Source organism: Marmota marmota, unplaced genomic scaffold (genome assembly GCF_001458135.2).
Source record: "Marmota marmota marmota unplaced genomic scaffold, marMar, whole genome shotgun sequence".
Lineage (NCBI taxonomy): Eukaryota > Metazoa > Chordata > Mammalia > Rodentia > Sciuridae > Marmota > Marmota marmota.
The window spans coordinates 44,418,267-44,445,608 of record NW_026000026.1 but is presented as its reverse complement, the minus strand read 5'-3'; the positions used below and the strand labels follow the sequence as shown (position 1 = coordinate 44,445,608).

Here is a 27,342-nt window from a genome sequence, read left to right as displayed (position 1 = left end):
AATAGGCTGTTGAGTGTTTGGGAGTGTGGAGGAGGTGGCCTGCTGGCAGGAGGAGAGGGCCGTCAGAGGGCAGGCTTTGAGAGCTGAGCATGTTAAGATGTGAAAAGAGGTGATTTAATCAAGGTATATGAGTATCTGATGGTTCATACAATGAAGCTAGGGCAAGACCTATTCATGCTGTGAGGACAAAGGATGCTACCGACTGTTAATTAAGGCTAAGGGGGGCACAGTCAGAAGGGAAGACCTTTTTTATGCAGGGTCATCAATAAGTAGGGGTAAAAGAAGATGAAGCCAGAGTTAAGAAAGCAGAGAAAATGTGGAACATGCCTAGTTAAAATCTCTGACAGACAGCAGCTCGGGAAGCCACCTCAGCCCCCCTCCCTCCACCCAGAGCTCCCAGTCCCTGACTACTTGCACCTCCTTAAAAGGTCCTTTCACTTCCAGTGCCCTGAAGTGGGAAGCAGTGTTAGCAGGTCACTGCTGAACATGTCAAATGACTTAGCAGACAGGAGGACTGCCAGGGTTGGATGGGGGGGTGTGCATAAGTAAGCATGTGTGTGCACGCATGCATACCTCTGTGAAAGTACATGTGCACATGCAGGACCTGTGAGACACAAAGGCTTTAAGGGGGAGACCACAAAAAGATGAATTTTAGTAGCATATTTGTTGTGTGATTTTAAATGCTGGTCGGCTCAGAAAAGAATAAGTGATTTTTTTAAAAAAGCTCTGTTCTTTTTCCCAAGTGGTAAATCAATCAATCTACCAATTCTCCCCATCCCCTGCCACATGTACACAAACAACAGTGGTGAATTAGCTCTCTCCTCTGCAGTGCCAATGGTTTGTACTGGCACTCCAAGGTGAAAACAAAGAATAAAATATAGGCGGACTCTGAGCCAGCCTGGGCTGCAGCCCTCAGCTGCACTGCAGTCCTGTGGCAGATGTCTGCCCTGTGCATCTTGGTGGCTGACTGCACGCCTGTCACCCTGCATCCCCATATGGCTCCAAGTGAGTCATTGCTCCTGAGGCTTCTACTGCCACAGCAACATCTGACCCAAGTGGCTGCCACCATTTCCTTTGGCACAGCGAGAGCCTGCACTGCGCTGGTCCTTGAGGGGGTGAGAATAGATTGAGGGAAACAGAGAAGAAAGATCCAGAGGGTTTCTTTGAATCAGGAGAGAACAGATACTGCACTAATGCCTGACTTGTGGAACAACAGAGTGGTTGGTTAACCATCAGCCCTTCCAGCATCAGGGAAGGTGCCCCCAGACACGGTGGATGAAAGTGCACAAAGAAAATGTGCCCAGATTTGAATGAGAGCTGTTGTTTGCACTGCCAAGGTCAGGAAAAAAAATGGTGATTATTGTGGCCAAAATCAGCTAAGCCATTCACCCTGCTTGGAAAGAGCCTTGCCAAGAATCAGCGCGGGGACCTGGCAGTATTTTGTGGCACTTGAGAATGTGGCCACAGCTGTGTGTGCACATGAACACACGTAATGGAAGTGCCTGCCAACACATGGCAGGATCTGCAGCACCTCCCTTACAAATGATCAGTGACCATCTTCCTGCCCCCTGCTTCTATCCGACAGATGTCAATCAGCATCTCCTGCTATCCAGTGCCATCCTATCTTGTTTTGCCATCCTAAATATTCAATCTTAACAAATCAAATTAACCTTTAAAATTATTACTATCATCAGTTAACAGCTGCGCCCCGACTAGTGATCTCAGTCTTACTAACACTTGACCCCGAGCAGTAGTCTCAAAATCACCTTTTCAAGGAGAAATAAACCAATCATGACTTTTAATTTGTTCAAATGTAAAAACATTTCTTTTTGTCCAAAGTAGAGTATTAGCATATCATTCACCATTAAGTAGAATTTCTCTTTAACAGACAACGGATTCCCTTGAACTCAAATGTTTCCAGTAAGGTTGAAAGCAATAATAAAATCCCTTGTACTAGCTTAGCAGAATACTTGTTCTTTTCTTTATTTAAAGTTTATATTAAAGTCTACAAGGATTTGAAAAGGGAAAGCCTGTGATTAAAGAATTTGATACTTTTTCAAAATATGGTTTATGTATAAAAGCATTATGAAGATATCTTTATGCTTTAAAAGGTTCAGAAATACTCTTTCCTGGCGGGGTGGGGGGAACCCACAAAACTCATTCATAATAAACATGCTGGGCTGGGAATGTAGCTAAATGGTAGAGCACATGGTATGCATGCACAAGGCCCTGGGTTTAATACTCAGCACAGGTGAATGTATGGATGTACTGCACATACATGCACACAGAGCTTAGCAAACCAGTAACCAAAAGGAATTTTCTTAGCCTAATGAAGGGCATCTATAACAATATAAGTTGCAAATGTTACATATTTGATACTGAGCACATTCCCTTTAAGAATGAGGACAAGGTTGCCATCCCTCGCTATTAAATATTGGCCAGTGTAGTAGGGGAAGAAAAAGAAATGAAAAAGAGAAAGGAGAACTATCATTATTTGCAGATGATATAATTTCTCTACGTGGAAAAATCTGAAAGAATCTATAGGTAAATTATTTGAATGACTGAAGAAGTTAAGCAAATTTGCAAGATTAGAGCCACACAAAAATTAGGGCTTTTCTAATATAGCTGCATCAATCAATAAAAATGATATTTATAATAATAATAATGACATATAAAGCACCTTGGATCACAGCAAACAAAAATCATACAAAACTTTTATGGATAAAGTGATAAACCTTTATTGAAAGATATCAAAGAAGACCTAAGTAAATTAGACTTATGCTATGTTATGATATTGGAATCAATATAAAAGAGGTCAGTTCTCAGCTAGCTGAGCTAGGATCTAATGCAGGTCCCATGAAATTCAATGGAGCTTTTCATGGAACTTGACAAGTTTATTATAAAACTTTTGGAAGAGCAAAGGGACAAAATTTTCTGAGAACTGGGTACAGAGGTACACACCTGTAATCTCAGTTTCTCAAGAGACTGAGGCAAGAGGATTATAAATTCGAGGCCAGCTATTCCTATTCTACTTTATACTATAAATATAAATATACTAATTTATACTAATGAGACCCTCAGCATCTTAGTGAGACCCTGCTTCAAAAATTAAAAGGCAAAAACAAGGACTGGGGATGTAGATCGGTAGTAAAGTACTTTTGGGTTCAATCCTCAGTACCAAAAAAATCCCAAGCCACCCTTAAAGAAGACAGATTACATTAAGAATATCTGTTAACTGACACCATATAGAAAGATAAACGACAAATCTCAAAATGTTTAAAATATATGAACAACACAAGTTTGTATATAAACAACTCCTGCTAATTAAGAAGATGACAACCAAAAGAAAAATGGACAAATGTTATAAATAGGCATTTCATAAAAACTATCACAAATGGCCCATGAAAAAGCAAAAAAAATATTATTAATTAGTGAAGGACAAATTAAGGTCATGGGAAGATACTTTTGCATACCACCAGAATGGCCAGTTTTTAGTCTGAATAGAACCAAATTGACAGCACTACATAGCAAAAGGAACTTTCACTCACTATAATGGGTGGGAGAGTTTAGATAGGTCTGACTATTTGTGAGGAAACATTTGAGCATCAATTAGTAAAGCCAAAGATGTGTATGTCCCAGGACCCAGCAGTTACAGAACTGGGACACCCTTAGAGAAATTCTGCACATGAAATAGATCCACAATGGCCACAACTTTATTTGTAATAGCACTGAAGTGGAGACAACTGACATCCATCAACAGGAAAATCCATGAGTGAACTATGACAGTCACACAATGGAAGAATACACAAAAGGGAGAACAAATGAGCTAAGCTAACATGCATGGTTTCCCCCAAACAGTGCTAAGCAGAATGTTGACTTTCTTTAGCAAGTTATAGATTTTATTCAAAATAAACAAGTTAATGTATAATTTAAGAAATCATATATTGCACATTTTTAAAACAGAGGTTGGTGAACTATGACCCTTGGATCAAATACAGCCAGTGCCTATTTTAATAAATGAATTTATTGGGACAGGTCGTGTCCATTTGTTTATGTGCTATCGATAGCTGCTTTCTTACTACAAGGGCAGAATTAAGTTCTTGTAACAGAGTTTGCTGATCCTGTTTTTAAAAGAAATAGAATGACCAATTCAAACTTCAGGATAGTGACTGCCTCCCAAGAAATAGAGATATCAGCAGAGTGGGGCTTCCAATATCTCAAGGTAAGGAATTTTTTCTTAACATTGATAGTAGGCACATAGATTTACAGTACTATTTTCCCTTAAGGGGTACATGCACAATTCACATATGTGAACATGCTTTTTAAAATATGTGGCACATGTTTTATATATTCTAAAATTAAAAAAAAAATAAGAAGGAAGAAAGATTGATCATGATACTGGAAGTCACTCCTATGAGTGCTAAGGACACTGGAAACCTATGACTTATATCCTTCATCTATATCTGGCACTGACTTTGTCATCTTGTTTTGTAGACAGATGAATATTTTCCTAGCCTTGCTAAGTGGCAGGCTGCATCCAGAAGTAGCTTTCCATTCTAGAATGCCATGCTTTCTATGTTTTCCATGAGGTACAGCATGAAAGTGTGTCTTAGACTTTGAAAAGACAAAAGTTTAGATCGCCTACTGTGGGAATTTTCTTACCAGCATTTTGGACAAATAGCCACCCATCTCTGCTTGAGCATGTGCTGGGAGGAAGAAGGCTGGGATCACAAATGGTTTGGTGACTGTGGAGTTCCCACCAGGACCAGATTCTTCCACATCCTACTCCAAGTCTTAGGTTTTTGACCACTGCTCTTAGAAGTCCCTTATGGAAAGGGACTCGAATGTCATCTCATCTGAGCCTTCCATAGTGTGAAGGCTGTGCATGGTTGCATTTGGGATCTGGGCCTAGGTGTAAACACATCCAAATCCATGCACTTCCTTATGTGACCTTTGATCTCCAGCCAATGCTAATGGTCACATAGTCTTTATTAGAACAAAATCTCCACTACTTTTGCTTCTCCACTATTTCCTGTTTTGTTCTCTGGCACATCACAATACTCATCTCTCATTTATGAACCATCATATATATTATATTCCCACCATCAGAGAAAATGTCCAACCTACCTGTAGAGATCTGTGATCAGCTTGTCGTCATAACGAGCGCACAGGTTGTTGAGGACTTGCTCATGCTGGCCAAGCAAGCGGATGTAGTTGGAAGCAGGGAAAGGCTCCTTAGAAAGGCACGTGATGGTCTCCACTATCTTATACTTGTTAACATGAATTCGGAAGTATGTCCCATTTTTCACATTACCTGTTATTATTTCTGACCCCTGGTAGGGAGGGGATGGATCAGAAAAACATTAGAAACACTTCTGGACCTTGGGAACTTTACCATAGCAAATTTATTTTTTTATATATAACAGGTTATATCTTGTCATTTGTTGCAAATAATAGAAATAGATATTGACCAAATTCAGCAGAAGATAATGGTACTCCATATGCGTAGGAGTAAAAAGTTCCATCAAATTATGTTATGTGCATATACAAATATGCCACCATGAAATTCACTATTCTCTATAATTAATATGCATCAATAAAAATATTCTAAAACATTGAAAATAAACATAGGATCCTGCCTATATTTCCTATGACTAACATTTTATATTGGTCTGGTATATTTGTTATGATTAATAAACTCACACTGATACATTAGTATAAAAAAAGAAACCACAAACTTGGACTTTGTGACTAAATGTTCTTCAGGATATTTATAAACTGTGATTGCATTGTCCTGAGTTTATAAATTAGTTGCTAGGTTACAACCAATTATCTGTTACTCAATACCTCATGTAGCTAGTAAGTGGAACTGGCTTTATTCTTTTCTATGAGGTGTTTCTTCTTCATTTTCATTTAAAAATTTAGTTGCTCGATCATTTATTTTTAGGAACCCCTCCAGTAGCAGTATAGATCCATTGGTGCACAAAAATGCCAACATCCAGCACAGGAGCTACAGGAGCAGTGTACCTGAACCAGTCATTTTATTAGGAAAGACTTCCTGGGAGAGGTGAGCTTTCAGGAAGTTGAGAAACAAAAGTGGGAGGATCAGAGCTGGCAAATTGTAAAAGGCTGTTGTGGAAATCCATTTGCCCTGCCTGAAAGAAAGGTGTTCATGCAGAAGAAATGGAGATCTTGATGAGAGGGTGTACCCTGGGGTGTGAGGAGTGGCACACAGGCTCTGGGTTTGCTTTATTAGGTAACTCTATATCTCACTTTATTCTCTGGCACCACAGGGTACCAAGTACAATGGCGTTATTACTTACTTCCTCCTCCCTCCCCCTCTCCTTTTTTTTTCTTTTCATCAGTGCATTTTAATTGAATGGAACCAAGGGTTTCATCACAACAAATTCATATATGCACGTAACATACTTTGATCTTGTACCCCCCATCCCTTTCCTCTTCTCTTCTTCAAGGTATTTAACATTGCCAAATTTCTTAATCTTTCACAGCACCATTTTGAGTAAAACATCCTAGTCAAAGTGATCACAAGGAATTTCAGTCCTTTTAAAAGATGAATACCTAATAGCTGTGTTGGGGGAGTTTGATAGAATTCCTTCCCAGTAAGAAGTTTAGAGATTCTGGCAAATATAGGCTTACGTGACCTTTTAAATTATAAATTGTTCAGGGTATGGATTTGTGGCATTTTGCCCTTAAGAAACCAACTAAAACTGCCTTATGACAAGAAAAGATGCCACTAGCTAATTCCATGTCGTCATGACTTCTTTTTCTATTTCGGCTCCTGAGAGCTACTGACCTACCAACTGGACACACACACACACACTCCCCAAAGGCCCAGGGAGTGGAAAGCCTCAGTAGGCAAACATGAGTTTTATTTGGCTGGACTCCACTTTACCTTCTGACTCCAGGTTTAGCACACAGTAACACTAAATAAATCAGATTTTCGGAGTGCATATAGATTTAAGCTTTCACTCTGAGCTTGAAGGTGGCATTTAGAAACCCAAGGCAAGTTGAACTGCTCTGATTCCAAACATTTACTTAGTCCTGGACACCACCTAGGGATTTTATCAAAACAAGAACACATTTAGATAAACTGAGGCAACTGGTGGGTGTCTGGGTATCCCATGGAAAAGCCCTGAGGTAGACTTCAGCCAACTGTGAAAGCATGAAGTGAGAAACTTAAGGAGGCACATCAGGCGAAGAAATTATGGACCAACCCCAAGCATGGATGAGAAACTGAGTATTTGGGATAAAGGGAGGGAACAAATACAACTTAGAGAAGAGATTGGGGGATGATGCTTCAAGGGAGATGCAAAGTGGTCCAATACCACTATATTTCATAACAGGGACATAGGTTCACAGTACATTTTATTTTACAAAAAGAGTTCACTACAATGAATAGTATCATTCCATTTGGGGGGCATCAACATTTTTAAAAATGCTAATGCTCATTTCCTATGGTGAGGAGTCTGGGTAACTTTTGTTGTTTCTCTTTCTGTTCAGTGGACTATGTGTAGTTTCTAATTCTAAGCAATAACTATCACTTGTAAAATGATATTTTAAAGTCTTCTGGCTATGCTATGGCAAGGAACCAGACTTTTGAGGAACATTTAAAAGAGAAGTGAAACAGAAAGCAGAGGGAGTAAGGAAGACATAGAAGGAAAAGGAAGGAGAGAGGATGGGAAGGAGGGAGGAGAGGGATCCATGAGGAGTTAGTGTGGAAGAGTGTGACTTGTCCAAAGAAAAGCTAAATCCAGGTCCCAGGTCTTCCCTGACCACCTGCCACTTTCTGCACTTGCACATGTATTTCTGTGGTCCTGGATGCCCTTAGACTTTTTAATTCAGGTATATTTCCTCAAGTCTTGACTTGTCAGATTGAGCAAAGAATCCCACCACCCAGAGTGGGGGCACAGGACATGACAGAATAATTCCCGGTGGTGCCGTCTTTACTTGGGTGGCCCAGGATAACAGACATTATTTCAGAATTAGAAGGCACATAGTGAAGAATGTGACGCCCATGTGCATTTCTATGGTGAAATACAAGGCTTTAGAGAACACTGGAGTTTGGTACCAACTGTGGGTGACTATCTAAGGAGGGGGCCACTCCCTCACCATGGTAGCAGGGCTGCTGGGGATCCAGGAGAGCAAGCCCCCACAACCACTCTGGCATAGTTTTAGCTGCTGGTTTCCCCAAAGATCTGTGGAGAGCAGAGAAAGCAATCTCACAAGGTCTTGGTCTCCTCCTCTTGCTCTTCCTCCTCCTCAATGTTTATTTATGCTGAGCAATTGAGAAAAGGGAACTCAGACATCAAAAAGGCCCTGCTTGAGAGATCTACCCATGTGGGCAACAAAAAATTTGACTTTTCAAGGAATTTCATTAAATACCTGCCCTGCAACTTGCAAGGTTTTCTCTGTGTTGAGGAGAGCTGATTTGGACTTCAAACAACCTTAGTTGAGGCTCAGCACCTCAAGTCAGGGGCCACAGTTTCTTAGTGGTAGTAATGTGACAAATTTCTGAAGGTCCTTGGTGGGCCACTGCCTGGGATCTGGGAGAGTCTGAGCATGAAATGTCCTCCATGTCAGCCTATTCCAGGAGAGTGGAATCCTCAGCATTGTCTTCAACAATTTGTTATTATGGATGGATTGCCCTTTTTACTTTTTGTATGTTTTGTCATCATAATCCTAACTTTATAACTACAGGGGCTTAAACAGTCTATCCAGTCTAGTCACTCTATAATGAAAGTAATGAGGAGATTTTGCAGAATATTGATCTTAACTACAAAAGGCAAATTGTGTCCATTTTAATAAGATTTGGCACTATGTTGGCATAGTGGGGTGGGGAGAGGTCATCCTGGCAACTTAAAATGCATCAAAAATATTTTGCAGTGGTATTAAAGACAATTCATGCATAGATGGACTTCTCAGACACAAATTATTCTTGTAATGTGGGTTATTCCTAATGACAGTTGTTGACAGATCAGGAAAACCCAGTGAAGTCCAGAACTCTCTGTCCCTTCTCACAAAAAGTCCCTCCTCTAAATGACTTAAAAAACCTCCCAGCCCTGTCAACCCATGAGGGATTCTTGGGTAATTATGATTATTTTGCAAACTTTCCAATTTGCCGGGGTGTGTCTAGCTTCTTCCTTTAAGTATATAAGTAAATTTCTAGAAGATTTGGATCTTAAATTTAAGGTGTTGGTGGAGGGACTGGTTCTGGTTTGGTTCTTTTTTTTCTCTTATTCTTTTTCCCTGAGTACAATTATCCTTTCAAGTTCCTTTATGATTTTGACAAAGGTTGGAAAATGGCTCTGAAGTTCACGCCAAATGGAAGACACAGGATTAATCAGACTTGGTGCTCATGAAATCAGGTTCCCAGATCTCATGACAAACATACAATTTTAAATTCAATAGTATCCAAGGCAGAATTTGTTGTGACAAATTTCTTTATTTTTGTGGTGGATAAGCCAACAAAGCATGTGGACTGGAATCTGCAAATTAGTTTATTATGTAGACAATTTGGGGTACCCTTTCTTCCATTTGTCAAGTTACTGCTCAAAGAGCTCATGAATTACTGAACAATCTCCTTACTTAAATATTCCAGTTATTGAGAACTATAAAAGTCTGATAAGATTAATCTGTACTGCCCTTATTGTCAGAACAGTAATTTCTCTAGTGAAATACTGTTGAATGGGCTCTATTCTTGATCAATTGGATCTATTTAGGTGACTGCCTGACCATTTTGGCAACAATTTTACTTAATCAAATTAATTCCAACCCCAAAAAGATTGCCATGCAGCCATCCTACTTTTTTTTTCTTGGATAATAAAATGGGGGGAAAAATCTGTTTAGATCTTCTGTACTAATTAAAAAGGAGGCCCACCTGGCAAAATGGTTAATTAAAGTCAGGGGTCCTGTTCAAATACTGTCATAGCACCAGCCAAAGAAATCTATTTAAGTTGCACTGTTATTAAAACTCTCATTATCTAAAAACCCCTTTTGGCTTTTCCTCTGACTTTATTCAGAGAGAGAGCAAGTGGTTCATAAATAAATGACACTATATGTAGGAAATCATGCAGTGTCCTTCAAGAATCTAATTCTGTCTGAAACCAAGTCCAGTATTTTCTAGCTCTTGTACATGTCAGGCTCAAGTTATTTACCTATGATGACCAAAGTGCTCAGCCTCTGACACTCTGGGCTTTATCTCGTCTATCTGAATGCCCCTGTCTGTGGCTGATTGCACTTTCCAAAGATGGCCACATTGATGGCCCCATTTCAATTACTTTTTGCAATATGACCTTAAAAATCTTTCCATTGATAGATGGATTCTGTCCCGTATACCTTAAATACCCACAGGCTGTGACTGCTCCAGCAGAGCCTGAGGGTGTGGGGGAACTGATGCTGTGTGGCTTGCTCATTTGGGCCGTACAGGCAGTGCAGTTGCCAACTTGCTAGGGAGAATGCTTGCCCTTGGAGCCCTGACCAGTCTGATTACTCAGAGGCCTCCATGCTGTGAGGAAGCCCAGGCTGCATGGATAGGCCAGGCAGGAAGGCTCTGCTCAGCACTCCCCGTCTTCCAGTCATCCCAGCTCAGGAAAGCAACAAGCTTTTAGCTGTGAGTAGATAAGCCCTCATATAACCCTAATCATTGATCTAGGCTTCTAGTCTTCCCACCCAAGGCATGTTGTATTCTATTGTGCTCTTTTGGAATTCCTGAAAGCACAGACTTTTGAGTAGAATCAAATGGCTGTTTTATACCCCAAGTGTTTCATACAGTAATAGAAACTGGAACAGCATTTGCTATGATTCTGTGGTTTTCTTTGTTGTAAGGAAATTTTGCATCAGATCACGTGTCTGGGACACCTAAGCAGATCTGGGAAAAGCCTAAAGCAAAGAAATTTTAAAGATAACCATCTGTCCTCTCCCTGGAAGAAGACTGATCTGGAGCCACGATTAACAACATCCACTATTGATTGGTTACCATTTTTGCTCCAGGCAGTACTATTTTATATATGATCTCTAACAATCCCAGAAATTCAAAGAAGTTGAATAACTTGTTCAAGACACATAGGAAGAAGCAAATGGAAGAGATGGGATTCAGGTTTCCTGAAGGGATAAGGTAGGGGACCAATAGCCTGTGACATTTTGAGTCTTCCTCTTTCCCAATAGCTTCCAAATATATTCCATTTGCCAGAACATGCCACATGGTCATTCCTATCCTAAAGGAAATCTGGGAAATGTATTTATGTTATGCTGGTCATATAATTAACCCTCAAAAATATTCAGGAGAAGACAATGGAAACAAAGTTAAGTAGGCAACTTCAGTGTCTGCCTCATTGACTAAAAGCAAATGTGACTCTTCATAAAGGAAGTTCCCAGTTGACAAAATCATCCTAGACTTGGTCCATCTATCAGATTTGTGCAGCTTTCCAACTGACCAACCATGCTGTGTCTTTTATGATCTCCTTTAACACAGGAGGTCCAGTGCCATAGTTTCTCCCTTTCCTGGATATCTTTTTGCTATAATTCAGAGAAGGGAGGATAAAAGTGTGTTCTAGATGTCCATTTCAGATTCTAAGCAATTTCCTTGCTTCATTGTCATGAGGGTGAATATTCTAATACTCTATTTATGATCTACTGATCAAAACCTAATGACTTGCTGGGCCCAGTGGCACATGCCAGAATCCTGGAGGTTCGGGAGGTGGAGACAGGAGGATTGTGAGTTCAAAGCCAGCCTCAGAATTTAGTGAGGCACTAAGCAACTCAGTGAGACCCTGTGTCTCTAAAAAAAATACAAAATAGGGCTGGGGATGTGGCTCAGTGGCCTGGATAACATGGTGAGACCTTTGCCTTCAGAAAAAAAAAAAAAAGAGACATGGAGGAAACTTAAATGCATCTTACTAAGTGAGAGAAGCCAATCTGAAAAAGCTACATGCTATGTAATTCAAAGTATATGACATTCTGGAAAAGGAAAATCTATGGTGATATTAAAAAGACTAGCAATTTCCAGAACTTAGTATGGAGGGATGGATGAAGAGCAGAGCACAGAGGATTTTTAGGGCAGTGAAATTTCCTGTGTGATGCTATTGGTAGACACATTTGGCCAGACCCCAGGAATGTACAACACCTAGAGTGAACCCTAATGTGAACTTTGGTTAATAATGATGGCTTTGATTGTTAATGATGTGTCAATGTATAGTCACTAGTATGAACAGATATATCACTCTGATGGGAAGTGCTGATAGTGAGGGAGGGAGGCCATAAGTGTGTTGAGGGAGGGTGAGGAAGGGGTATATGAGAAATCTTTGTACATTCTGCTCAATTTTACTACAAACCTAAAGCTGCTCTAAAAATAAAGCAGTAAAGAAAACTTATTGGCTTAAAACAACAGAATACTTCAATTATCTCACAGTCTCTGGGAGTTAGAAATTGGGAGTAGCTTAGTTAGGAGGTTCAAGTTCATGGTCTCTCATAAGTTTTCAGTCAAGAAAAGTTGGCTACGACTGCAGTCATGTGAAGATACATGTCCAAGGTATGTGGGTGGCAAATTAAAAAGGGCTGGTGCAGGCATCCTGAGGTCCTTACCACACAGACCTCAAAGGGCTGCCTGTGTGATCTTGTAACATGGCATCAGGTGATCCAGAAGGAGGCAATTAGGAAGCTATAATATTTTCCATGACCTAGCACACTGTCACCACCAAAATATCCTGTTGAATACACAGTTCACCCTACTCAGTGTGCGAGGGAACCACATAAGTGTATGAGGACCAAAGATTCTTGGGGGCATTTGGGGGCTGACAATCATAGTGGGTTTTTGATGTTGTAAACCAATACATTACATCAAAGACCGAGTAAAGAATTTCACTCTCCCATAAACAAAGTGTTATATTTGAACGTAGAATGAAATCCAGGAATAATACTTACAAAATTGGTCTGTGACATTTGTACCGCCAAGGGAGTTGGAATATTAGGCTTGGAAACATGCAGATAATGGTAAGACCCAGGAAGAATTCCTCCTAGAGGAAACGGCAAGTTTTCCGTATTTGAAATGAATTGTTAATGAGGTGGGGAACAAAGTTTACATTTTTAACCACTGAACAGGGTTTCCCACCATGTATATGCTCCTCAAACTCTGCTACTAAGGTACTGCTAATAATAAGGAACACCCTGGATGGTTGAGCTTTATTTAATCAAATCAACGTGAAGGTTACATTATATCTCGTCTTGGCACCACCAGTGCTCCAAGCATTATCAAGCTGATCCCATGTACATTGTGTTTCCCCACAGCTCCCAGCACCCTAACCTATACCTATCCAAACCAGATTTGACCTTTAGAAGCTTAAAATGTTGGAATGGCATTCTCACTCCATATCACTCCTCCAATATATAGCAAAAATATTCAAAACTTACAATGTATAAAGAAAATCAATGAAGTTCTTTGTCCAATGCTTTAGAAAACTATCAGTAGGAAATCCTTCATATTTCAGGTTTGTTCCTAAAGTCTGAGCCTGATCCAACTCTGGTCTCTGATACTGTTCCTTTTTCTTGCTCGCCTATGGCTACTACCTTCCCCAAGGTCTCATCCAGTGTGAGAAGCAGAGCAGGAGCTCTCTGAATCTGTCTTATTAGGTAGAAAAAGACAAGGATTGGAATGTGGGACTTTTGCTCTTCAGTGTGATGTTTTGTATACTGGATTAGAGTCCTTGGATGCCATAGGAGTCTACGAACAGCTTTGGGATTTGGTTCATGAATGTTCTGAATATCAAAATACAATTTGGTAAATATGTGGGTTTTTCTGACCAGAATGCCAACAGCATTCAAAGACACCATTTTTAATAGTATCTTTCACCTCCCAAACATATAGGAACCGTATGGTTCCCCATGAAATCATTACCTTAGTGATCAACAAAGCTTAGGGGGTGAAAGTGGAGTGTTTTACAGCTGCAAGTAGTTGAGCTTATTCATCCAGATAGCAAGCTAAGGACTAAGCTGTCTGAAAGGGTGGGTCTCCTTATCTCAATTTAAGAATGGAAGTTTAGGGCAAACCACCATTCACCAGCTATGAGATCTCTATGCAAGTTACTGATCATTACCTATTTTCTTATCTGTAATATGGGTACCAGTAAGATGTTGCCCACAATAAATGCTCAAAATGCAAAGGATGATGATGATGATGATGATGATGATGATGATGATTCCAGGTTCAGAATAAAGGCTTAAGAAATGCTATAGACCTTTCCTCTACCTCTGTGACAACCCATTCCAGGACCCTCCTCACCAAGCCCAAGAGAAGCACAGAGGCCTAGTCTGAATGTGGGCTCACATTCAATTTGTGGCTTCATCAAGGGAAATAAAGTGGCCCACTGACATACCTTGGATCTTGGCTCCCTTATACATGGGGATGAGTCGGTCAAGATCGGCAGGTGGCTCAGTCACGGGCTCAAGAGTTGGATCAAAGAGATTGAGCATAGCTGCTGCCAGCTGAAAGCCAATTTCTTTGGAACTAAAGTTGCTGTGAGTCCACTCATTTGAGTAATATCTATTAGAGAACTTGGTGAGGGAGCCAGCAGCCCGGATGGCTACGTCATTTGTGTGGAAGTTGGTATCAATCACAAGTCGGCCATCATAGACAAGACATGCATCATTGAATGCTTTAAATGTTTCATAATCCACTTTCTTCTCACAGAAGCTGAAGAACATCTACAAAGTGAACAATTATACCATTACTCAGTTATCACTCTTCATTACACCTTCCCAAGAGTAGGAATAGCATTTTATTATTTGGGGCACAAAAAAATTTACTAAAAGTTTGTCACAATGTTTTGTATTTATGGGTGTGTGTGTATGTGTGTGTGTGAGGGAGGAAGAGGGAGGGAGAGAGAGATTATCTTTGGTATGAAGAACAAATTAAAATCACCCAGTGACTTTTTTTTTTTTTTAACAATCCAGACATCCTATGGAGATAAGAAGCCAAGTAATGAATAGCTACCACAAAGTATTTTTTCTCCTGTAAGAAAATTTACACTTGTAGAGATCCTATTTTCCCCTTTCTTCTTCTAAATTTCAAATAGCTCTAGCTCAGCATTTTCCCCCATCTTCCTTTTCTTGTGTCTGACACTTAGGTCTTTCTAGATTCCTTCTTCTGGATTACGTCAGTCAGTCTTGAGTCTTCAAAGTACTCCTTTCCTAGGTCCCTTCAGGATAATTCAGAGAGAATAAACTACCAGCCTCCACATCCACCAGGTCTGAGCTCCACCTGTCTTACTCCTTCTTGCTCTGCTACAGAAGGCAGTGGCTTACCCAGTAGTCATAGGAAAATAGATTTCTTTGACTAAATCTTATCATCTACCTATAGACTTTTCTACTCTCTTTTTTTCTTTCCCATGTATATAAAAATAGACTTTCCACTTAACATGAAATATAGAAATTCACTTGACTTGAATTCAAATTATACATTAAAAAAATGTCATCAATCTCTTGATTCCGTGAAATTGTTCAGAAGTCCCCTTTAGCATTCTCACAAAGTTCTTCTACCTTACATTTTTCTTTTTCTAATTAAATCTATTTTTTGGTTCAATAACACACAAATATGCTAGTTTTGTTTCCTCAAGCTTAGTAGTATTACAGTAGTATTTATTAACACTGTTTTGATATCAGCATTCACAATTTTTGCTACATTTGGAGTTTCATAGGAGCTTGTGTACTAGACTGAGAACTGAATAAGCAAATCTAACGGTGATTTGACAAACCTCATTCCTGGTGCATTCAGACAAATACTTCTTTGCCAAGCAAAATGAGAAACCCCAAGAAAGAATATCTTGGTATAAATAATAAACATGGAGCTTACTACGCAATTGGAGAAATGGATGCTAACAAAAAGGGAGAAACTGTTTCCAGACCAGTTTAACCGGGATTCTAAACTGGTGGGAGGCTGGTCCATCTGTGGGGAGCACAAATGGCATGATTACCAGGCAGGGGAGGCATGGCCTTGAAATAAGGTCAAAACAACAATTTCAAGAGAGCTCTTCTTCTGGTATGGTAGTACAAACCCCTGAGACTAAACCTCTCACCAATATTAGCTATAAACTCTGGTCAAAATAGGAGAACTGCCTCCTGAAGATTCTGGTATTTAAAATCAGGTAGCTTGTGTAGGAGCAAAAACAAACATGGATGCGACTTCCCTTAATTTGAAAGCTTTTAAAAGAGGGTGGCTTATAGGCACTATGTCCAGGATGTAGGGAAAATGACCTGTATGGTTTACAAAAACATTTTAAAAATATATTTTATGTGGAATGGTGCAACATTAACTCTATTGATGTGAAAGGTTACTGATATATATTATAATTCATTAAAAAATCACAAAAAATAAAGATATAGCTAAAAAGCTATTTGAAATAGAATACTAAAAAGTACTCTAATAATCCAAAATAAAATAGGCAAGATAGAGCAGAAGAACAAAAATCAGAAGGGATAAGCAGAAAACAAATAATTAAATGGTAGGCCTAAATCCATCATTAATTGCATTAAATATTAATGGTCTAATTAACTAGAATGCAGAGGTAGTTAGAAAGGATACAAAAGTATATAGTAAGTATAATTCTAATATAATTCCCAAGATTCCCACTCTTCCTTTGAGTACTGGTGTGAACTGTGAATATGATTGATGGATGTTGTATAGCTCAATTGACTTTAAGAAGGGGAGACCATGCTTGGTAAGTCTGAACTAGTCAAATAAGCCCTTGAAAAGGATCAGGCTTTTCCTGAAAAGGGGGATTCTAAGTGTGGAGAATTTGACACAAGGGAGAGTCTAGTTTGCTGGCTTGAAAATGGGAGGAGTCATAGGGGAAGGAAATGTATGGTCTCCAGGAGCTGAGAGTGGATTAGGAGCTAACAAATGGATGTTGTTTCAGGATGCTAAATTTGCTATGCAAATACGATCTACTTTATGATACCTACAAAAGACACAGTTTAGACATAAAAGACATAGACAAGTAGAAAGTACACACATAAAAATATACTATGCAAATGGAATGGCTATATTAATATCAGACAAAATGGACCTAAAGATAAGGGGTATTATCAGAGCTATAGAGGGACGTTCATGTGTTAAATGCAAAACCGGACAGAATAAAAGGGAAAATTGGAAACTCCCACAACAATAAAAAAATTTTAATACCTCTTCTCAGAAATTGATAGAATTAGGTGAAAAGAATCAGTAAAGACACAGAAGAGTAAGACATCACTATCAACTACATTGAACTAATTGTTATTTAGAAAAACACTATACCCAACAACCACAAAGTACATATTCTTTACAGGTTCAAGAAAATAGTTCATATGCTTGGACACAAAAATGGTAGGCCTAAGATTTGTCTCAACAAATCTTAAATAAATAAATAATAATAATATTGAATAATAATAAAGAATATGTTCTCTGACCAAAATATCATTAAATTAGAAATCCACAAAAATATGGTTACTAGGAAACCATCAAATATTTGGAAATTGAATGCACAATCTCAGGATCAAAAAAGAATCACAAGGGAGATTAGAATTTTTTTTTGACCTAAATGATAAAGAAAATTCTGTTTGTTAAAACTTGTGGGGGCAGCCAAAACATAGAAGAAAACTTATAGATTAAATGCTTGTAAAAATCTATGATCTAAAACTCTACCTTTAGAAACTAGAAAAGGGCAAAGTAAATCCAAAACAAACAGAAGGAAAAAAACACTGTTAGTGCAGAAATTGATAGAAGAGAAAACTAAACAGATCATAGAGCAAAGGAGCCAAGTTTCCTGGAAAGTGAAGTTGGTTCTTTGAAAACAAAATTAATAAAATTGACAAATCTCTATTTAAACTGAGAGAGTGGGGCTGGGGCTGTAGCTCAGTGGGAAAGTGCTTGCCTCCCATGTGTGAGGCATTAGGTTCGATCCTCAGCACCACATAAAAATAAATAAAGATACTGTGTGTTCATCTATAACTAAATAAATATTAAAAAAAAATAAACTGAGAGAATGAGGAGACAGAGACAGAAAGAGAGACACCGAGAGACTAATACAATTTACCAACATCAGAAATAAATGGTAGGTTATTATTATAGATCCAAAATATTAAAGAGATAATAAAGGAATACATGAATAACTTAAAGCCAACAATTCTGACCAACTTCAAAGAGATTGATACATTTGTTGCAAAATACAATTTACCAAAATTGACACAAGAAGTAGAAAATCCAAATAGTCTTATGTCTGATAAAGAAAGTAAATTTGTTATTAAGTATCTTCCCATAAATAAACTCCAGGCCCAGAGTGTTTCACTGGTTAACTCTATGAAACATTCAAGAAGAAGTAATACCAATCTTACACAAACTTTTTCAGAAAATAAAGAAGGAGGCAACATTGCCTAAATTATTTTAAAAGACCAACATAGCCCATTTACCTAAACCTTAAAAGGGTATTATTACAAAAACAGAAAATTATAGATCAATATCCCTCATGAATATAGTTAAAAAAATTCTTAAAACATTAGTAAATAAAATTGAACAGTACTTAGAAGGACACCATGACTAATAAGTGTTTATTCAAGGAATGTAGATTGGCTGAATGTTTTGAAAAATTGATCAGCCTAACTCACTGTATTAATAGAGTTGAGGAGAAAATAATACAACTTTAAAAAAAAGCTGTGGAAAATTCATTTGACAAAATTCAACAATCATTCATGATAAAACTTCTGAATAGCTAGGAAATGAAAGGTTACTCCTTAGTCCATAAAAGATATAAAAGAAGAACCCACAGCCAACCTCACATTTAATGGTTTCTACCCTGAGATCTGGAACAAGGCAGGGATGTCTATTTTTCACACTTTTATTCAAAATTGCCTTGGAAGTCTTACTGAAGTAAAACAAGTAACTGAAATGAAATACCTAAATATCAAAAAAGATATAAAACTACCCATACTTGCATAATAAGCATGTGTATCTAGGAAGCAACTATCAGAACTGAGAAGTGAATTTAGCGGTTTCAGGTTAAAATGTTTATATACTAAATCAATACTATAGATTGGAAAACAAAACAATTCTTTTATAATAGTTCTGACACTTCACAAAGGAAGACAAACCAATGACCAATAAGTACATGAGAAGATGCCTGACATCATTAATTATAAGGAAAGCAAGATTCAAAACACAATGATACACCATGTAATACTCATGAGAATGGCTAAAATGAGAAAGACTGACAATACTAAGTGTTGACAAGAATGAGGAGTATCCAGAACGCTCATACATTGCTGGTGAAAATGTAAGATAGTACAGATACTTTGGAGAGCAGTAAGGTAGCAACTTAAAAAGGTACATTCTTTAGGTATCTAACTAAAAGAAATAAAATTATCTGTCTACCTAAAGATGTATACAAGAATATGCATAGCAGACAAATGAATAAGCAAAATGTGCATATTTATACAATGGAATTCTATTCAGCAAAGAAAGGAATGAATGATTGATACATGGGACTATATGGAATTTCAAGATCACTATGCTGAGTGAAAGAAGCCGAAGAGGAAAATTGTGCATAAAAAAACTGTAATTTTAACTGCACATAAATCATTTGTTGTAGTTTCCTAGGGCCATTATACCAAAGTACCACAAACTGGGTAGCTCAAAACAACAGAAATTTATTCCTCTACAGTTCTGGAGACCACAAATCTGAAATCAAGGTGTCCTCAGGACCATGCCTCTTCCAAAGGCTCTAGGGAAGAATCTTTCCTTTCTTCTTACTAGCTTTGGCAGACACTGGCAATCCTTGCCATTCGGTGACTGGCACCTATCATGACACTAACCTCTGCCTTTGGCATCACATGAACTTCTTCTTTGTGTCTCTCTTCTGTATCATCAAATCTCTTTCTCTCCATGTAAGGACACTGACCATTGCATTCAGGGCCCACCCTGATCCAGAATGACATTTTCTTTAGTTGATTACATAGGCAAAGACCTTACTTCCAAAGTCACATTCACTGGTATTGAGGATTGGCACTCCAATATATGTATATTTCTGGGGGACATAATCTTGGGAACTCACAACAAGGCAGAGGCAGACAAGGCAAAAGGATCTGAGAGCAGACACACCAACATCTGACACATATTGCTTTGAGGGGAAGTGTTAGCAGGGAGGTGGATAGGACCAAGGCAATTAAGAATATTTTCAAGATGTTTTGGTCATGATTCTGATTTTTATCTGAATAGGAAAGTAAAGGTCAGAGGGGATCCTAGAGAACCAACAGTCATTGGGATATTTGGGGAAGTTTTCTTAGGCCTTTGCTTCCTAAAAAGGGTACATGCTCACCTTCAGAGGTTCCCCAGGATAAACTTAGCCATCTTCCAGGATCACAGTTTTGGGGGAAAATTTTGAGTAAACACATCTTGATTGTTCCTATCTTAAATAGGTGTCATGACAAACATGTGCAGACAGTATCACTTTAAAAGTAAAATGGTCTTTTTTCTGTCTTTTTCATTGGCATGTCCCTAACACTTAGGACAGAGCAGGGGACCGTCTTGGTGTTCAACCAATGTCGTGGGATGAATGGATAAATGGATGTACTAAGGAGCAGAATACAGAGTGTCCATGCATTTTAGGCAGCACCATGCCTGGGCACAAGCGGAGTTTTCGTGCATGGCAGCACTCTAGTTTGACACCCCTTCATGAAGAAGCAGGTTCTAATTCCCTCTCCTTGGCTATGGGATGGATGTGAATGACTTGTCTCTAGCAAAAGAGAATGTGGCATAGATGCTGCTGTTTGACTTCTGACGCTGGGTCGAAGGAGGGGACACAGTCTTCCCCCCTCTCTCTAATTGCCCTTAGAACCAAGCCACCATGGCTTGAGGAAGCCCAGCTCCACAAAGGGGCTGTTTATGAGTGTTTTGGCTAAAATCTCAATTGCAGTTGATCTAGCATTTACAGGCAGACATAAGTGAGTGCACATGCCTTCTAGATGAATCCAGCCCTGTCATCCGGAATTTAACTGCATAAAAGACCTGCAGTGAAAACTGCCTGGTTGGGCCCAAACCCCCAAAACAAGGAAAGATGATGATAATAAGTGATTGTTGTTGCTTTGAGCCACTAAATTTGCAGTGGCTTCTTGTTATGCAGGAAGAGATAACCTGAGCAGTCAGAAAACAACACTCCAAATCTATGACTATAAATTCACTGCTCCCAATCTTCCAGACTCCTGAGCCCCTGGCAGGTGACTACTCTCCCTAGCTGGTGAGTGAAGTTCGCAGGGATCCACTTACAGAGCACGTAAGTCTGAAGGGCTTGGTGGGTGTGGTGAAGCTGGCACTGTGAATGGGATCTGGGTACTGGCCATCATTCCACTGAGCTAAGACCGCATCCTGGTAAATGGTCACTCCGGCGGTATTGAGCGCATCCTCCACTGCGCTTTCCACTGTGTAGTTGTTGATGCAGGTGATGATAGACTCAGGAGGTGGATGCACCAGGTAGATGCAGGTGCCCTTCACACCGATGTGTAAGAGCGTTTCCACAGTGGTGTAAGCATCAATCGTATTCCCATAGACAATGACATTCCCTAGAAAAGGAGGGAAAATGCTAAGATACACAGTTAACGACAACGACTTATTAATCAAATGCTAGTAATGCCGAATTGTTCTCTGTAACCCTCTCCTTTTTCAGCTGCAGGAAGCCAGCGGTGTTACCTAGCAACGGCACCAAGATAATTTAGTAAAGAATTGGCACAAAACATCCCACAAAGTAGTCAAGTACTTGTAACGCAGAAGTAGGACATTCATTTATGTCCCTATAATTTGAAAGTTGAAATTATGCTGAATGAAATGGTCTAGAATAAAACCTTTTATCTTGTTTTTGTTCCCTATTTGCTACACTTATTAAGGAAACAAAATTACTAAAGTTTGCAATTCATACTATGTTCTTCCCTAGAAACTTGAAAGGCCAGTGGTAAAAAATATTCATGTACATAATGTTACTAATATTTTAATATTTAAATGTTGAACTAGGTTGATTTCAAGGAAAATTTTTTCCTTTTTTTTTTAAAAAGAACTAAACACTAGAAGATTCTGCTTTACAACAGATAACTTTATGAAGATTCAAATTCTGAATCTTAAAATGTAACGTGTCAAGACTTAGCCAGAGGGACTGAAGGGTATTATTTTGGTCGGCAAACATAAAATCATAAAATAATCTTAAAGGATTTCATTTATGCAAGAGAATTTTAATAGTAACGGTCTATTATTTATTTACCTTTCTCAAAAATATTACTGTAGTAATTGCAAATGCTATTCTAATAGTATTTTGCCAGTTTTAAGATCAATGACAATACAGGGTGAAACACAGTATGACACTGAATTAGCATTTTTTACCTTTGCACAAAGAAAGAAAGAGGTGTAGACTCGCTTTTCAGGTACGTTGTTAACAATCTTACCACGAAATGCATACTCCCTGGATCTTTCTATTTTGCACTGGTCGTTTAAAGGGTATGAAGAGGAATTTTACAAGTCAAAATAAATGGCAAGAATCTTTATTCAATTTGGTTGAATAAATTATGCAAAACTCAATTTTCATCCAAAATTAATAGGAGGAGTGATGGCTTGTCTCATCTGCTTAGGGAAAATGAGCTAGACTAGCTTTCAGAGGGCGTCTCTGAGGGTGATCACATCTAGAGCTGTCTCCCATTCTCCAGGTCCTTCCCTGTGGAACGTCAGGTGAGCTCCTTTCTGTCTTCATGGGGAGGCTCTGATTTTGTGGCTGTGATTTCCTCCCTCTTCAGATGCTGTACGTCAACCTTTCCCAGGGAGATGCATTTTTCTTGGCTGAAAGAGCCAACATTTTGCTTAAATTACTGAGGCTCCCACCTGCTACAAAACATGAATCTTGGCTGTCTGGCACAACAAAGTGTCAGCCTGCCAGGAGAGCCAAAATTTGAACCTAAAACTGTCAAAGGTTTGCGGTCTTCTGCCCTGTTAAAATATGCATGCCAAGACAGTATTCATTTTCAGTTGAACACATTTTAGTGTGTAGGTCTCACACAATTCCGAGTTTGGTATTTTTCCAATGTCTTCCATATTAGCTGCTAGCAACTGTACTGTGAATAGGGCATATCCACTACAGACTTATGGAAATCAGGTAGTGCAATGTTGCTGGGGTCTGGTAAACTACCACCTAGCAGGGGTTCCCCACAGATTGTAGGCAGCCCAAGAGGATGATGTTTTCCTATTTTAAAAGTAATATATTTTATAAAACCTTTAATTTTAAGATGAAAGATTTTTTGATGCATAGACTAACTTCTAAACAATTTTGGTTATTGTTGAGTAGTCAACTTTCTGTAGCTGTGACAAAATGCTAGAGGAAATCAACTTAAAAGGAGTTAAGTTTTACTTTGGCTTGCAGTTTCAGGGTTTCACTTGGCCCCATGGTCATTTGGTCCCTTCCATGGTCACTTGGCTCCATTGCTTTTGGTCCTGTGGTGAGGCAGCACACAAAGGTGGGGTGTGTGGTGGTGGAGCAAAGTTGCTTGCTTCATGGTGGCCAGGAAACAAAGACAGAGATTGGAAGGGGCCAGGGTTCCAATGTCCCCTTCAAAGGCATACCCCCCAGTGACCTAACTTCCTTCCACTAGACACTACTCTAAAGGTTCCACCACCTCCAATAGCATCATAGGCTGGTGACCAAGCATTTAGCATACGGACCTTTGGGTGGACATTTAATTTCCAATCCATAGCAACCCTCTTCAATTTGAAACAAGATTCCCTAACAAAAAATATGAGACGTTGGTTATCATAACAATCAGCTGTTGCCATAATAATGCTGTGTAACAAATCACCCCCCAATTCAATGTCAAACAATAATAAGCATGTCATTTGTTGGCACACATATCTGAGGCAGGCTGATGTCAGCCACTCTGGCTCCAAGGTGTGGTTGGTTGGACTCTACAACAATGCGGGTTTCATCCTCCTTGGACTGACAGCTATTCAAGGCATATTCTATTTATGGCAACGTGCAACTGTAAGCACAACTGTTCTGGCATATTTTGAGCCTCTGCTTACACTACCTCTACCAGCATTCCATGGACGAAGGCTGCACCCATGGCCAAGGGAGCCAGAAAGTACACTCTATCCCCACAGTGGGGGAGGGGGGTGAATATTTGTTGAACAAGAGTCCAAACCATCATATTCTTTTTTTTTTTTAAATCTTTTTTTTTTTAATTTTTTATTGTTGGTTGTTCAAAACATTACAAATTTCTTGATATATCATATTTCACACTTTGATTCAAGTGGGTTATGAACTCCCATTTTTACCCCATATACAGATTGCAGAATTACATCAGTTACACATCCATTGATTTACATATTGCCATACTCATATTCTTATATTAAATAACTGCCTATATGATTTCACCAAACACTCTTCATTTAAACATGCTTCATGAGATTATTTATATTTATCTCATTACTCATGTAGTAGAATCTCACTACGATAACAAACTCATGTAATAAAATTGGCCCATTCCTCTTTATGTGCTCAATCTTCTGCTTTTTAAATGTCTCCTCTTTATGGGAGATTATTCTTTCCATTATTTTCCTGCAATTGTGAGTGCTTTTTACATCATTTCTCACTTTTACTGCTGTAGTCCGGCTGGGCAAAATAACCGAGAGGTGACAAGCAACTTGAAGGTTGAAGCGGAACTGCTTTATTGCAGAGAAACTCAGTGGGAACTGAGCGGGCACTCAAGGTAGCGAGAGCCGCTTCTCTGCGGGACAGCAGAGGTACACATACCCAACTAACTACACACAGCCTAACTTAATTAACATCATCTAGATACAGCAGTCAGCCAATAAGGAATCCTCATCATCTTAATGGCTCTCTGGTGTTGCTTCACAAACCACTCCTCCTGGCAAACTGCCAGGTGCCATCTTGACTTGATTTGCATCCCCAACATTTTACTTTGCAAAGAATTTCTAGACTCAATTCAAATTTAGCTTGTGACTGTAATATGCCAGGCACAAAGATAGCACTTTTATATATAATTCATCATCATCATCATTATCATCATTCAATAACATTTGAGAACCATGAACCATAACATTAGCTTTACTCAAATATCCATTAATAGGGCTGGGGCTGGGGCTCAGTGGTAGAGCCACAGTGGTAGTGACACACGTGAGGCACTGGGTTTGATCCTCAGCACCATCTAAAATTGAAATAAAGGTATTGTGTCCACCTACAAAAAATGCATTAAAATTTAAAAAAAAATCCATTAATAACTTTTTCTTGTAAAAATGAAGCACCCACTTAAAAATAATAACTTTTCCCCCCATAAACTGATAGTAAAATACAAGCATGGCAAAAATTCATAGACTAACCATAGCTTTATTTTTATGTGCCCCAACCCCTTACAAAAATTAGTGGGAAAAGGTTTTTTTTTTTGTTTTGTTTTTTGTTTTTTTTGGTACTGGGGATTGAGCCCAAGGATGCTTTGCCACTGAGCTATATCCCTAGTTCTTTTTTATATTTCTTTTGAGTCAGGGTCTTGCTAAGTTGCTAAACCTGGACTTGAACTAGTGATCCTCCTGCCTCAGTCTCCCAAGTCACTGGGATTATAGGCATGTGCCTTGGTGCCTGGCTTAGACATTGACTTTGATGACTCACTTGGGGAAAAAAAAATCAACCTGGGCATAACAGTATGGTTACTTATATTCATCAGAGTAACTTTCCTAGCTTGGATGAGCTGTGTATTCAAAGCCCCATATCAAGACCCCACCACAGCCTGCTCATAGGCACAATTGGGCCCCCAGCAAACAGTCCAGCCTCCAGCCAGATTAGGTCTAGTAGGTGCCTGGGTGGTGTCTATCTTTCCTTCTGCTGTGGTTTAATTATGGTTTGTCCCCACAAAACTCATGGTTAGGTTTAATCAATGTGGCAACACTGGGAGATGGGCCCAGTGCGGGGGGGAGGGGGTGCTTGGATCACAGGGGCAGACAATGCTTTTCTTGGGAATGAGTTAAGGTGTGGAAGTCCATCTCCTTTGTCTTTCACACTTGCCTACTTGTCCTTCCACTTTCTGTCATGAGTTGAAGGAACACAAGGCCTTCACCAGATGCAGTCACCCAATCTTGATTTTAGAACTATGAGTCCAAACAAACCTCTCTATTCTTTATAGATTATCCAGTTTCAGGTGTTCTGTTATAGCAACAGAAAATGGACGAAGACATCTTTCTAGTACTCATCATGGTCTATATACATATCTAGGCTTCTCTGTGAGATGACTTATTTGGACTATAAGGTCCACATTCAGCTTTCCAGTTATCCCTGGAGCCTTTCACAGGGCCTGGTCTACAGAAGACATGGCAGAATGCTTCCTGATTGAATATGTGGATGAATGTTTGAGATTTTTCAGGTTGCTGACCCAAGACTTTCCCCTTGCTAACTGGACCATGTGTGTGCCCTCAGAATGACCTCAGTGTAGCTAGATGATCCCCCTACATATTTCTACTTCACATGATACATAAAGGACATATTCACCATTAAGTCAGCACTATCAGAAATATCCAATCACCAGATTGGTCGTATACTTTGGTTGTAAGATAGAAATATGTACCACTTAGCCTCAGGTTTGGTTTTTAGGTTTGCAGTATAGCTCATAATCCTACATGATCCCAAATGTAACAAAAGTCATGTGTGTGCCTCCAACAGACTGTAGGTATAAAATAAGACTCCTGCCATATTGGTGGCACTTAAACTCAGGGAAGTAATAAATCATATCTTTAATGTGCTATTTAAGGAAAGGCAGATTTGAATAGTTACAAGGACAGGTTTCTAAAAGCTCAAAAGGGAACTTCCGGGAGTTTTTAGAATTTCGAGAGGTTCTTGGCTCTGGTTTCCTTGTAGATGAACATTTGATTTCGGATGATAGGGCAATCTTACGTTTCATATGGAGGTTAGCAGTCATGCAACTATTATTCACAGTGATCGATTTTGAGCTGTTGGAAGGAAATGGAGAGAGAAAGAAAGCAGGGCACACACAGAGAGAGGAACAGTGAGAGCCTCAGAGAAAGAGACTTTCCTCAATTCCTGGGTAAAAATCAAAAGGAAGAATTTAAAGTCAGGTGAAGGAAAGTGGCTGCTGAAAATGGAGGGGGGATGTCCTCAGGGTTTTGGTGGACAATGACAGTGACAGGAAGAGGGGCCAGCACCTAGGCTTTGCCTGAGGGAGATGTAGGTGCTGACTCTTGTGTGCTAGCCAGTGTGTGCAGGGGGCAGATGGGGTTCCACTGCCACAAGGCACCCTGGAGGCCATATAGAG

At 39.3% G+C, this 27,342-nt stretch overlaps 1 protein-coding gene across 3 annotated transcripts in view; it reads right to left on the bottom strand.

The window, feature by feature from the left end:
• The window catches only part of Cfap61 (cilia and flagella associated protein 61), a 257,942-nt gene that overhangs the window by 49,624 nt on the left and 180,976 nt on the right, over positions 1 to 27,342 (bottom strand). For all 3 annotated transcript variants that reach the window (XM_015476914.2, XM_048811377.1, XM_048811378.1), the window contains 4 exons: positions 21,302 to 21,594; positions 14,388 to 14,715; positions 12,940 to 13,031; positions 5,128 to 5,333 (listed from right to left, as the gene is read on the bottom strand). In XM_015476914.2, the coding sequence (XP_015332400.1) occupies positions 5,128 to 5,333; positions 12,940 to 13,031; positions 14,388 to 14,715; positions 21,302 to 21,594 (919 nt within the window). The remainder of the gene's footprint in view (positions 1 to 5,127; positions 5,334 to 12,939; positions 13,032 to 14,387; positions 14,716 to 21,301; positions 21,595 to 27,342) is intronic.